Source organism: Garra rufa, chromosome 22, assembly GCF_049309525.1.
Source record: "Garra rufa chromosome 22, GarRuf1.0, whole genome shotgun sequence".
Taxonomy (NCBI): Eukaryota; Metazoa; Chordata; class Actinopteri; order Cypriniformes; family Cyprinidae; genus Garra; species Garra rufa.
This window is the reverse complement of record NC_133382.1, coordinates 35,893,512-35,908,565: the sequence shown is the minus strand read 5'-3', so window position 1 is coordinate 35,908,565 and position 15,054 is coordinate 35,893,512. Positions and strand designations below refer to the sequence as shown.

At 37.1% G+C, this 15,054-nt stretch overlaps 1 protein-coding gene across 8 annotated transcripts in view; it reads right to left on the bottom strand.

The window, feature by feature from the left end:
- ebf3a (EBF transcription factor 3a) overlaps positions 1–5,473 on the bottom strand; it is a 103,379-nt gene extending 97,906 nt beyond the window's left edge. For 4 of the 8 annotated variants that reach the window (XM_073827994.1, XM_073827999.1, XM_073827995.1 and 1 more), the window contains exons 1-4: positions 3,480–5,471; positions 3,073–3,229; positions 2,717–2,780; positions 2,387–2,442 (exon numbers count right to left, since the gene is read on the bottom strand). In XM_073827994.1, coding sequence (XP_073684095.1) covers positions 2,387–2,442; positions 2,717–2,780; positions 3,073–3,229; positions 3,480–3,613 — 411 coding nt within the window. In that variant the 5' untranslated portion in view covers positions 3,614–5,471. Of the gene's footprint in view, positions 1–2,386; positions 2,443–2,716; positions 2,781–3,072; positions 3,230–3,479 lie in introns of all 8 variants that reach the window. The other 4 variants (XM_073827992.1, XM_073827993.1, XM_073827996.1 and 1 more) reach the window with 2 other exon arrangements.
- Positions 5,474–15,054: the final 9,581 nt, after the last annotated feature.

Sequence of the window (15,054 nt, the reverse complement as noted above, 5' to 3'; positions counted from 1 at the left end):
GAAGACATTTTAAACAAGTGGATAACACAGAAAATATATTAAAATATATTAAACACAAACCCGCCAATAATTAAAATAAAATAAAACCTAAAATAACAAAACGTGCTTTTAAAGTTCAAGTTCATCAATTAAAAATCGACAAGGTGCGTAAATAAAATCCATTTAGCCCACATACACTGTTAAACAATGTTTTATCTGTAAACCAACACACATGCCCACATTCTAGATAGAGATAACCTTTGTGTTATTAATTTGCATAAATAAATATGATGTTTGAAATGAATATCAACACTTGGCCGGTCATTGCGATGACAAATTATACCACATGCATATCACTTTAGAAATGAAGAGTCGCATATGCTTCTGTTTAGATCTTTGCGCTATTTATTTGGGGAATGATAATAGAAATCACATAGATGTCGCTTCTCCGACGCAGATGGCCGCGGTAAATAATACCCATAACCGTACACATCAACGCGGTTATAATCTGCAGATATTTAGGGGTAGAGTGCTAATGGGCAATCTGTTGTTTATTTTGAGCCGCTAACAATGATTTTTCTTTAGATAAAAAGCGGTGTCGGGGGGTACGCTTGAGTAATTTTTGAGCATTGGCTTTAACAGATGGCGTTTGGAGCTGTAGGTGCGCACGGGCCTTGGTGCTTTTTGCGCGTTCTGTCTGTCTCACTCTGTCTTTCTCTCTCTCTTTCTCTCTCTCCCTCCCTCCCTGTTTGCCCTGCTCCCGTTATGATGTACTGTGCAAGAGCGCACTCCAACGCGTCCTTCCGTGGGATCCGTGGGGCGCGTTGGAGTGCGCTCTTGCACAGTAAAAACATTCACTTTTATAGAAATACAGAGTAGGCCTATTATTGGTAAAGGTATGAAAATCCAAGCACTGCTGTATACACATAAAACTGGAAAGAAAAAAAAAATCATGCGTATAATGTGCGTAAATAAACACGCTGTGCAAAAATAAATTGCATTAAATATGAAAACTTATAATAAAGCATACTAGGTCACTTTTGAATTTTAATTTGCCAGTTGCATGCTGAATGCAAGCGTTGGTTTGTAATTCTGATGACTGATAATTGTATTAATCAATTCTATTAAGAATTACCTAACAAAGATGAAATTAAAACCGTTAACACAAATCTATAATTTGCAAATAACAAAATAAGCACTGTTTGTCAGACATTATTTGATGTGTTCTTATTTATTTTCCTGCCTCTCACTGAAAATATACGGAAAACCATAAAGTGGCTGTTCAGCGCCATTGACTCTTTGATCATGTTCAGCTCCATTCAGAAGCGCCTCAGATAAAACCTTCATATTTTCTCTCCTGTGAAGCCAAACGATGGATAAACTACAGATAACAAGAGCCTCAAAATCAAGCTAAAGATCCGCCCTGTTCTTTACTATGAGAGGCAGAAATGGACAATGGCATTGAGCAGAAAGTGATTTCAGAGAACATCAGAGTACAATATGAACTCAAGTGTCTGTCTCACGCCTGGAGCTTTATTTTTTATGCCTTTAACCAGATCTGATTACAACACAACAAAAGTGAGATTTCACGTGCGGCAGTGCGATAGAAATGACACACTAAAATATCTGAATGCCAATTAAAAAATATTGCACTGCCAAATAAAAAAGCTGTTTAATTTTAAAAAGTGTTAGATCACATATAAAGCACCTATGATTTAAATGTATTAAAATAATTTTCATACATGATTTAAAAAAAATGCATTTTTTTTTTGTGTGTTTAACACGTACACGCATATGAGCTGTATAATCTTTTAGATTAAAAAAAAAGATTATTAAAAAAAATACAGCTTAATTTAGCGCAATACAGAAATATAGGATTTGATAATTATACTTTATATTTGAAAGTAAGGTTATAACGTGGCTCTTAAGAAACTAATCCGCGTAAATTATAAAGAATATTATTAACACTTTGGGTTATTTTCCCTTTATCCTCAGTAAATGTTTTTATTTTAAATGCGTGATTTAAAAATGTCTATACACTTTTTTTGTGCCCTCCACCATTTCATTAATTCGCAATAAATTATCAAGCAGCTACACGAGAAGAAAAACGTGGTAATGTGATTCATATTAAATTAAATCCGCCAAATAACCTCCCCCATTAATCAGAGCAAGCCAAAATACAGCCACGGCTTTACATTACAGTGTTCACAGTGCATGTGAATATAACAGCAGCAATGGTAATAAAATGCTCTTCATCTTCAATAAATAATACATGTATTTGCTTATTCTGTACTTATGGAAACTGTAATGTAAAGGGTGACCGAAACACGTGCAACAAAATATTACAGAGATTCTAAATATAAACATACACACACGCAACAGAAAAATATGAAGAAAATGTTCTTACCTGTTTTGTCATGGAATCGATTAACCGAACGTAAAGATCCTGTTCTGTTCTGACGCCTGTGGGAAATTATTTTTGTTTTTCAATGTGGAAAAGGTCTGGTGAAAAAACTATATAAAGTTTCCTCGGGAGAAAAAAAAAAATCAGAAAGTATTCTTCAAATTCACTAATAAAAAAGAAAAACATCATCGATGGTTTTCCATCTACTAGAATTACATTTGTGGAATAAACTGAACTACATTTTAGGAAACTAAACGTAAGTTAATACGGCTCCATTGAGCGAATAAAACACTTGTAAATCTATCCTTGCTGAATAGAGAAATTTACACTTACCGTTGCTGTACAATAGTTGTAGTTTGTAATGTATCCCATTGTTAGTTTTTTCACTGTTTGGTTCCTGAAAATAAGCATTTGTTTGGGGTCAGATTGGCATTGTCGAGAATTTTATTTTTGTATATTTATGAAACGCATGCATTTTTTTTTTTTTTTTCTGTATGCACGTTCTCTCTATTTCAAGGTTGTATTTTAGTAGATTAAGTCCTGGCAATAATGTGTATAATGCATAAGCTATTTTTAGTTTTTCTGTGATATCCCTCAAAACGGTTTAATGGCGCACGTGTTTCCAAAGATCTAGAAGTGTGGAAGTTTTAAGGTGGAAATTCAAAGCAGTATTCCAGAGTGGCGCTTACTTTCTCCTTTTCCACAAAGTCCACAAAAGCTGTCCTTTCGATCTCCACTGGCTGTCCCTGTCTGTCATAAAGCGCCAGGACGAAGTGGAAAAAATTGGATTTTCTGAGGTTGGATGGCGGTTGTTTCTCATAGTGCGCCCGTGCCAGACCAACTCCACTGCGGGGAAAAACAAGACACCAGTGTGGGTTAAAACAACAGGCGTACCACTAGAGATATAGATAGATGTAGATAGAATGAAAACATGGGAGAATTCTTGATTTGTCACTTAAACTGTAATATGATGTAATGAACAGGGGAAAGCGGCGAAGAGGTGCATGGGGAGAGTGTAATTGATACATGGCATATTGGGGATTTAGGGGTCGATCTGAGAAATGCATTAAAAAATCGGATGATTTGGCAAACGTACCTCTGGGCGGCCGTGTTCGCATCCACCACCCCAGCCGTGTGCATCCACGATCGGACCGGATTCATGCCACTGCCCAGCGGTTCCTCTTTCATAGTGGTCCCCCCTCTCGGTATATTTTCCTGAATCCCAAACATTAAAACAGTTCGCGTGCAACCCACTTCCAGCCAAAGAGATGAAATGTGAGTGTGAGCAAGGGCGCGTCGTCTCTCCAAGAGCCCCTTCGGATAGCCGCAAGAGTTTGTTTGGGATTTGTCGAAAAGAGAAGAAGAAGAAAAGAAAAAGAAGTCCCGACTCCTTCTTCAGTCCGTCCTGCGTTGGCACCACATGAACGATTCAGTGCGTAAAGAGCTTCTCAAGCCTCTCCAAGCAGCTTGTTTGGATAGATGGAGATCCTCCCGTGGTAGAAGAAGCGAAGCAAGTCGCGCAAATAGCAGGGATATTAAGACTTGTTTTAATTCAGTTAAACATTTCTTGCAACTTTCTGTTGTTGTTGTTATTGTTGATGATGATGATGATGATGGTGATGATGCTCTTAGCTTGGTGGCATCCTATAACAACAGCATCAAAAAAGGCTTCGGGACACTGCTGAATCCACCACTTCTGGCTCCAAAAGACAAATAAACGCGTAAATGATCACCGTGGAGGTGTTCCCGGACACGGGAGAGGATGATGAGGGGCCTTTAGCGCGTCTTTGCAGAATGGATGGAAGCATACAAAACTCAACCCTCTATCCCCCAGGACTGGAACCTTTCCCGGGAGCCAAAAACTCCAGACCCACGGGATCCACGCTGTCAGAGGATGACGCGCACGTGGGCGTGGCTTTGCCCATACATGGAGAGGATTGACGCTTCCTGTCGCTGGGCTTTAAGCTTGGACCGTGAGTACATACGCGACTAGAGTCGCTGCTGCTGCTGCTACCGCTTTTCCAGTGAACATCTCGTGTCAAGTAATCATCAGAGAGGAACAAAAATGAATGATAATGAAAGCCCGCGCGCGGGAACTATATATCCTGAAAAACTGCCGTGCAAGTTTATAGAGTGCAAAAGAGCACTGACTGACCACCCATCCGCTGCAATTGGGTTCCAGAATTTGTTTTAAAAAAATAAATAAATAAAAAATAAAAATTCTTACTGGGCCATCATTGCAATGACAGCTGTGCCAAAACGTCCCGGACGCGAGCCTCCCAATCGATTCACTTTGATTACTCTCAAGTCAGGATAGTGCACTGGCATTTTAAGACTACTAGATGCTCCTTATAATAAACACCCCGGGCATCTGCATAATGGCGTAATGCGCGTCTTAAATTATGGCAACGTTGACTGCTCGAATCTAAAAAGCCAGTTTGCGTGCTTGCGTGGAGCGAGCCGAGGCGATGTCAAACTCCTAGTCCTAGCGCGTACACGCTTAATTTTGTAAATTATTGCAGAAATACATCTGAAACTGTGAAAGGACTCGGGGGAAACATTGCGTCCACCCTCTCCTTCTATGCTCAAGAAGTAGGATGTCTTTTGTAATAAAAATATAATCATTTATCGGGACAATAAGGGTCATTTTCTGCCTTTCATTTCGAAAGGTGCTCATGTCTCCGATATTGGCAGACTCTGCATGTATGTTAATATTTGAATTAATGGGCGAAAATGGAAGTCCGATGTTGGTTATCTGGGGACCCTGTGCGCTGGAGGGAGGGATGGATGGATGGACGGAGAGAGGAGAAGAGAGATGTGTTTTACACAGCAATCTATTCTGCTAGTGTTGGGGGTTAATGACTATTGCCAAAGATAAGTGAATTATCAAAGCTGTTGCTCTTGCCTCGACTCAAAATCCATCACATTGCATCGTCGTCTAATTAAATACGTAAGTAATAAAATTATATTTTACGACAATTTAAGATTGATATGCTTTTTGTCTTTAATGCGCAATGACTTTGATCCATGCATACACTGAATGCCTCTGTGAACTTTAATGTTAAATGGCACTCTAGGCAGCAAATGATGATGGTTATTATTTGTTTTATGTTTCACGTGAAATGTTCTTATAGCTAATTACTGTGATCAAAAATGCTAATAAAATTACGCCTGTGCTAATAAATAAACCTAAAGTTTCCGGAGACCCATTTGGCATGTGATATTTTTTTACTTGTATTTTTATTATTTTATCTAAACCCTATTTTAATTTACCACGATAAATATTTCAGGTTTGCTAACCCTGGGCCTAATCTACAGTATCTCTAATACAGATTACACACCAAAGCGATTTCAATCTGATTACCAAATTAGGGTTTTAGTCTAAATCCCTTTAAATCTGATACTGTTGACTAGAGAAGTTCAACAATCCCATCGCGTAGGTAACGATCCCGTCCTAAAAAGGAGTTTTAAACCTTATTTGACAACAAATGCAGCTGCCCCTCTATTTTGGAAGATATTAGGCGAAAATGAATGCAAATCTGTGTTCAGAAGCCATCTGGCCGGAGACTGGAGAATCAGCTGCTCGCCTGAATCCATCTCGGCTCATTTCTGAGGCTCATCTGGAGCCCGGAGCCAAAGCGTGCAAAATGCGCTCTTTAATTCACCAACTTTCACTTTCACTCCTCGACGTTTGAAAATAAAGTGCGGGACAAATTTATGTCACAAAAAATCCGGCGTGTTTATTGTGATAACCGCTTTAATTGCGTTTAACATTTCGGGAGTGTCAGATGTGTCCGTTTCTGTTATGCAAAAAAATTAAAGGCGCAGTTAAAATATCTACTGCATGCAACATTTTTTTAGAAGGGCTTATATATTGTGCAAACATAATAATACTCAAAAAATATAAATGCATTAAATGCTCAGACCTTCATTTTTAATTATCGACGATAATAAAACTCGCTAAATTATAGGTTATTCAGATCAGTGTTTTGATTCATGCCTTCTTTTAAGAAAACCACCTTTCTTACTATGACACGTAAATGCTTTTTGCTTCTAACTGCAACGTTTATATATATATTTTTTTAAAAGTGAACGCTACGGATTGAGCTCTATTCTGTCTGGCCATGTTAGATCTTATTTGGGGAGATGTACTAACCGAGAGCGCAGGACAAAGGAAAAGTTAGTCATGCAGAAGGTGTGTGTGGGTTTGAATAAGATTTGTTCGGCGTTGCCAAGACCTCCCGAAGAAACGACCCTCCTCCTTATTGTGTGTGAAGTGTTCCTTTTGTGTGAATTTACGGGGTGAGGCTCCAATGATCCCCAACAAATTTGCATTTAAATAGCGACATCAACCGATTCGCGTGCCACACACCAGTGGCTTTCCCAGATGTCAAGGCAAAGTCAGTCAGATGGCCAGTGCCCAGATGTCCCCTCCACGCATCATACCAGCGCACCACGACTTTCCTATTTGCATCTTTGCGCACGGCCAGATCATCCAAAGCCCACTTTTAATCTTAAAAGTCTGGAGCTGAAATGACACCTGCAAAACTCTAGAGAAGCTCTATAGGTGAGGCATGGCAGTAATAAAATTGCTTGAAGAGAGTGAGGGCCTGTCTGTCTCCAACATCACAGAAAAGCGTTGACATGTGCGTTCGGGCTGGTATTGGCATTGAGACATGAAATTAAATTAGCAGTGCTGAGATTCTGAGTGCGTAAAATCGGACAACTGACCACTCAGAGAGCACGTCCTGTAGTGAAAGGCGTGAACCAGCTCATCATAACTCATGTAGAGATGCTGAAATCTGATTTACCTTCGGAATATCAATCCAAGCGTTCAAGTTCCTATGTTTTAAGCGCATCTGCCAGCTCCAAACGTCCCAGTTCTTTACAACGTGGTGTTTTCGAACATCAGAAATATCTGGAAACGAACGAGAATCAAAATTTCAAGTGCTAAATTTCATATTGACATGATTTTAAAACCAAGTCCTCTTATAATAAGACTCGAAAATAATTTTTACATTTGTAGTGGGTTTATCTAAAAGGGAATGTGGGAGAGGAAGAGAGAGAGAGAGAGATGGAAATCAAAGATGCGTAAACGTCAGTGCATGACAAACAGGGTGAATCAATCATTCGTCTTTGCATTTTTAAACTGTTGCATATGTTCTCTTCGCCTTAATCATGACAACTAATTACATCGTTAATGATCAGAAAAGGGAAAAACGAGGGCAAATAAAATCTTGATGAATTATGTGCACTGCTGTTAGAGTCAAGTCATCATTTTTCGAACAGTTTATTGTTGTTTCTGGCACTATTATATAAAGTTACGCTTAGAACAAGCGCAGATATTGCATAAAATTAAATCGTCCGTTTTATTATATATGTTTTATAATGAAACTAATATAGTTTTCAACTGTGGATTTGTAGCGGCCTGAAATAAAGCACAAAAACAAATAGCGTTAAATAATAAAATACATAAATAATAAAACGTGAATAAATAATACATTAAGAGTAGGAAAATAGACAAACAATATGCTTAATTATTTACCTCGTCTAAAATATCATTAACAATATGACAAATCTCAATCTCATTCTCTCCCTCAAAGATGAATTTGAGCATCATCCTAAATGAATAAAACGTATAAATATATTAATTTATTTTCCGGAGGAAACTGCGGGAGCTTTTGGCGGAGCAGCTTTTAATCTTTGAGAGAAATTTGATAAAGAGCGCCTCCTTTCGACGCATCTGCGGAACAGCGTTTGAGATCACAGCACAATTAAACGGAGAAGCGCTCTAATCAATAGTCTAACATCGATTATACATGAGCCAATCAGTTTTTGATTTTCTTTTAAAGCGTGCCAGAATTTATCACTATTCTTGTGCATTGGATATGCTTGCAAACAGCAAATAGGCGTAGTTTAAATTAAGAAAGACGATGGGAAAAAACAACAAAAGCGAACTCTGATGTTCATCAAATGATAAGGAACGAATTACAAACCTTATTTCGTAGCATAAATTAAACGGGCTAAACATAAATACGCATTTAACAAATTTCTGTTGCTACAGAAATAATAAAAACTTAAATAAAACTATTGTATCGTCTGACACGCCGTCGTGTCCAATATCTGCTGATGCTTTTATTTGCAGACAAAAAAAAAAAATATCCATATCCAGCAGCATCTGTATCGTGCAGAAGCACAAAGTGCATGTGCTGCAAAATGCATGTGTTATTTCTGTGTGAAACAGATCGTGCTGAGGGCACCTTCACTGTGAAAACAGGTTTCGATTAGGTAATTTTAGATATTGTAATTGGCTTTAATTAAACATGTATCGCGCTAATTAACTCAGATTTTTGCTCAGCCGCTGGGACTCTCGTGTCGGCTTTGATACAGTCGAGCAGATGTCCCAATACAACTCCAGTGACAATTACAAACTTCAGCTCTATAGTTGGCTGGAAATAACTTCAAACCTTATATGCTGCCTGACGACATTAAACAGGTCACCATATTCCTGTAAGTTCCATATACGTTTATTTAGTTCAATTATAAATAATATTTATTTTAAACTAGTCAGGTATGCATTGCACACAGTCTGTCTTTTTTCGATATATTAAATTGTGAATATTTTAAACGTAACATAAATACACACTGCATGAGACCAACTTCGCCTTATAATATTTGCATGCATAATGCATTATTATTCGCTTCGTTTGTATCAATTAAATATATTAAAACGTATTAACATTATACATATCAATAGTATTAAGTATATAAATTCTAAATCTATAAAACAATTATAGTAATGATTTAACAACAACGACAACTACTAATAATAGTTGTCATTATTAACCTCAAGTTCTTTCTTTGTGTGTCAGTGTAACAAAGATCGTGATTCACAGCTGATTTTAAATGAAAACAGCAGAACATGTGAAATGGGCTGGTTATGTCGAGGTTGCCATATAATAATTAGCATTTTCATTCTGCTGCTGAAATGAAGAGGGAGAGAGAGAAAGAGCCCGAGGCGCAGCTCCAGGCAGCACCTATAGAAAGAAAGGAGCGGAGAGCCATTCTACACAATTAACATGTAAAATATCCAGTGGAAATGGGCTCTGAAAAGAGACGGAGCGGGTCAGCTACACCTCATTTCAGCAGATCCCGTAAACTCTCGTGATTACAAAGTTTACCGGAGTAATTAACGGCGCGGGGCCGTCAGCTGCACCTGCGCTCGGGGCCCCTTACACGCACACAGACACACACCACCAGTGACACAGACACACATCTCAAGTCTCGCTTTTAAACAGCTCACCCTGCGATGAGTTTGTCACCAGCAGCACGTCCTTCATGAGACGTGATTGACCTACTTTCTCCCAGTTATTTTCACAAATCAGACGCTCGTTGGGAGCTCGAACATCTGGTAATCGAGAGGAAGAGCCACCGGTCTGTCTATTCAGGCCTTTCTATAGGCGTTCAGTCACTTCTGCCCCTGTAGGTGAGACGATCTCAGGCTTTTCTGGCACGGAAAGGACCATTATGTGGTGCCATTGCCCCACCTACAGGCCTGAGGGGTAAAAAAAAAAAAAAAAAAAGACGCTGTAGTCGGAGCCTAAGGTCAGAGAACGCATCTGCTGGAGAATATATAACTTTTAAAGAATAAACGAAATATTAAATAGAATATTTAAACAAAAGAATAAAACAGAACATGAATTCATTATTTGTGCTTGCTGCACGTGTAATTGTATTTTCTCTCAAATACGTTAATTTACAGCCATTTTTACTCAGAAATTGCTGGTAAATCTCACAAATAATTACGAAGAATCAGCAGATAACACCTTGAATTAAATGTGAAATTATAAAATAGAAAAACCGATAGCATTTTCTTGTTCTATTTACAACTTTGAAGTTTTATTCTTTTTATCAACGTACACAAGTGATTAAAAAAATATTATTCGAATTCCTTTCAGCAATGCAATAACAATAAATGCTACTGTCTGCCATGCAAACATTTAAGTGTCGAAAAAGTAAATGCTTACACATGAAAGCAATTGTTTATAGCCATTACAATCTTTCCATTTTCCACTTAGATAATTTGCTATTTAAAAATCTTTTTGTTTTATTTACCTATGTGAAACCACAAACCACAAGGCTCAATTTTTTTTTAAACTGAGATTTATATATCATATGAAAGCTGAATAAATAAGCTTTGGTGTAACCATTGGTGTATTGTTAGGATAAGACAATATGGCAGAGATACAACCATTTGAAAATCTGGAATTTGAATGTGCAAAAAAAAAAATCTTAAAAAAAGTTCTTAGCAATGCAAATTACTAATAAAAAATTGAGTTTTGATATATTTGCGGTAAGAAATTTACAAAATATCTTCATGGAACAATCCTAATATCATAATGATTTTTGGCATAACAGAAAAATGTATAATTTTGACCCATACAATGTATTTTTGGCAATCGCTATAAATATACCTGTGCTACTTAAAACTGGTTTTAAGACATATTCATTAAATTGTTCAGGAAGGGCTTTTCTACCCCAAAATTGCATCCAGATTTTATGTGCATATCATTTTTAACATATTTAAGCAAAGCCTGTCTCTCAAAGGACAGCTCATAGTCTAAAAACTGTGTTTTAGGCATAATCAAGTTGTATATACTCACATTTATGATGCTGTCATTATATAAAAAAGCTGGATGTTGAAAGTTAAAGCTCTGTTCTAAATTTCACTTTAGGATAAATCTGCCAAACAAAACTAATTCTCACTCAATTGCACATTATTGTGATGCAACAAAACGACTCAATGTAGTCCACAATTTATCATTCGGAACTTCCTGCTATTTCCTGAGAGCACATCACCCAAACACTCCACATGACAGAGTCAAAAAGGTCAACGCTATGAAATGAAAACTACGGAGGAAAGAAATTGAAAATGTGAGAAATGACAACTCGTAGCACGAAGCGGGACTGTTAGTGACTGCCTTGCTGTATCAAAATGAAATTCCCCAGCTGCCAGCTCTAATAGGGAGGGTCAACAGGTCAAAGTTCACACAGCCCCTTATTGCTGTGTTACGTTGCAGTTTAAATTCCCAGTGGCACCGGCGTAAGAGTGGAGGCGCACACTCACTTAGAGACGTGTCTTACATCCACATAATGGCAGGTCAGATTGTATCCAGGTACATTATTAGCCCATAAATTTTTAATTGAGCAGTTTTAATATAGATATAGAGTCTGTTAGTTAATTCTTTCTTGTCATCTGTTGTTTGGATGTCACATCAAGCCGAAATTGTTTCAATATCAAAGAATTTGATTTAGAAAATAAAAAAGAGAAATCATTCTGGATGGTGAACGAATGGCTTTGTCTAGAAACAGACTGAAGTAGTGACAAGTCCCACGGCTGGGAAAGCAGTGTGTGTGTGTGTGTGTGTGTGTGTGTTTTACACCATGTGGGGATAACGCGGTCTTCTGTGGTTTCTACTGTATCTCTGCCCTAAACAGGTTCACACAGTTTCATTCTAAAGATGCTCGACGCCGCCCACGTGCATAACTGAACCTTTAATCACACAGAGGAGGCAAACAAACAGCCTCTTTAATGATATTCCTCAAAAGATGGAGATGAAAACAGCTGGTGGAATTATTTATTTCCTAAAAGCAGCATTTTATGCATTTTTAAATGCAACACAAACCATCAGATGTGGATTCCTCGAAATTACCAGGCGACCGCTTTCGGGATGCATTACTCTCATATATCTAAGAGGAACTTTAGTGGAATAGTGCCACTCCAAACTGTGAACGATACTGGGGTGAAATATACAGTGGGGTCCAAAAGGCTGGGGATTTGCTAATTTAGTGCAAAATTTAATGAGCGAAATAACAATTTTATGAATTTCAGAATGTCTTAGTATTCAGTGTCATCCATTTGCTTTTAATCACTGCAGCACACATGCTGACAAAAATGCATGATTTGAGAGAGTAGTTTGGCATTTTAATCATTTTTAATCAGTTTGCTTTACATAAAAACTCTGAAAAGCATTCAAGGCTTTGTTAAATACATTGCATGGGTCAAAATGATCAAATTTTCTTTCATGCCAAAAATCATTAGGATATTAAGTAAACATCATGTTCCATGAAGATATTTAGTAAATTTCCTACCGTTAATATATCAAAACTTATAATTTTTAATTAAGTAATATGCATTGCTAAGAACTTCATTTGGACAACTTTAAAGACGATTTCATCAATATTTCGATTTTTTGCTCACTCAGATTCCAGATTTTCAAATAGTTGCATCTCAGCCAAATATTGTCCTATCCTAACAAACAAAGCTTATTTATTCAGCTTTCAGATGTTGCATAAATCTCAATTTAAAAGAAACTGACCCTTATGACTGGTTTTGTGGTCTAGGGTCACATATGTTTAAGAGATACGTGACTATGGTGTAAAGAACATAGCGGTGGATCTTCATTTAATATTTAAAATGTGTGTGACATAGAATGTCTTAAGAATAAAAAAAAGTTTTTTTGATTAGTGACCTAGAAATAGCCCCACATTTCAAATACACTCTTAAAAATAAAGATGCTTTAAAAGGTTCTTCACAGCGATGCCATAGAAAAACCATTATTGGTTCCACAAAGAATCATTCAGTCAAAGGTTCTTTTCAAAGAACCATCTCTGTCTTACCTTTTTATAATCTGAAGAACCTTCTTTTGCCACAAAGAACCTTTTGTGAAACAGAAAGGTTCTTCAGATGTTAAAGATTCTTTATGGAACCATTTAGACAAAAAGGGTTCTTCTATGGCATCATGAAGCACCTTTATTTTTAAATGTGAAGCTATTTTTAATTTTACATCATAATGTTTCTTTGTTTCAAATGTTTCAAAATTCTAAAGAGTTTTGGATTTCCAAACTTAGAGTTGGATTTCACAAAATGGCTTAACCATCAAATTCAGTTGTGTGGTTTTCAAATTAAAGGTTTTTCACTGGATGTTTGTGTTTTTGTAAAGCCGTATGCAGTAGGTTTTGACAGATGCTGTCAGGGAATCTAAAAGCTGCAAAGAGAAAGAAAAAGGCAGAGAAAGTAAGAAAGGAAACCTGCTCAGATGGAGAACGTGAAGATCATTCTGATGTGTGAACTCTACATTATTAACAGACAGAAAGATGAAGATGCAGCTGTGAAAAAAAAAAAAAAAACACCAAGTAAATGCTTAAAATAAGTGCTGTCAGCTCGACACTGTGTACCGGGACCACAGAGGTGAAAAAAACTGTGAAAAAATTTGCAGAGCTTTAAATTAAACAGTGAAATGCAACATCTGCGTTCAAAAACCTTTTACCCCCAATTTCACATGTATTGTTTTCTCTTTTTTATGTGTGTGTGTGTGTGTGTCTATGTATGTGCAGAAGTTTTAAAAGATTGTAGGTATTGAAATGCTTGACTCATTTCCACTGATTTAAAAATCTAAGGGAACGAACAACGGCATGATTGTGGGGAACACATCGCCTTACTGAAGAGCCGCCCTAGTTTCCTGAGCTCCTCTGCGAGGAAGAGGGAGTGTTGGAAACAGCATATGGAGGGCATGTTTGTTAGTGCGCCGCTGATAAATGGATTAATTGGTTAGATTAGGCTGCCAAAGCTTTGATCACAGAGACCGCGCAAAGAAATGTGTTTATTGTTTATGATGATTTTGTTCATTGAGCTGTAGCATGGGCTAAATATGCAATAAATAAAAATGATGCACTCGTGTGTACTTGTTATTTCCTGTTTGGAGCAGAAAATAAACTCATAACTCATTGTGAAATGGTTTTGAATGTGAAATACGGGCAGTAAAGACTTGTGTTCTCAGAACGTGCTTCATTTTAAGGACTTTTTACAGAACTTGAAGGAATATTTCAAACACTGAAACCTCATTTCACACAACAATTGGATTATAAACAAACGAAACTGCTCAGGTCATTTAACATTTGCCAACTTCAACTTGAGCGAAAAACACAATTTCAACTCTGCAACTCTGCAGATTAAATAAATATAGTTTTCTCTTAAAGGATCCCACAGACTTTCAGTGGTCAAACTCTGAAACTTACTCAATGATTTATCAGCTTATATAAGTGTGCCAGCTCATACTTAAAAAAATAAAGGTTGATTTGGTTGATTGGCATTGATGGTTCCATTAAGGACCTTGAACATCCATGGAAACATTCAAATGTTAGGTTCTTTTTAGCAGAAAAAGCTTTAAAATGTTCTTCAAACTGGTTATTTTAAGAATTGTTCACTGAAAGGTTCTTTGAGGAACCACAAATGGTTCTTCTATGGCATCACTGCAGAAACAGCCTTCATTTTAGAAGTGTATTTAACTGCAATTGATACAACCAAACTAATTTTAGTCACTGAATATTTTTTATCAAACCAAATGGGATGTTCTGGAGTGAGACAAATCATCTATTCTAAAGCACCAAAACAACACAGAATTGAACAAAATCCATTGCTTTTACTCACTAATGTTTACACTTAATTTTAGGAGTGTATTTAATAGCAATTCACACAGCCAAACTAATTTTAGTCACTGAATATTTTTTTCAAACCAAATGGGATGTTCTAGAGCAAGACGAATCATCTAAAGCACCAAAACAACACAGAATTGAACAAAATCCATTGCTTTTACTCACTAATGTTTACA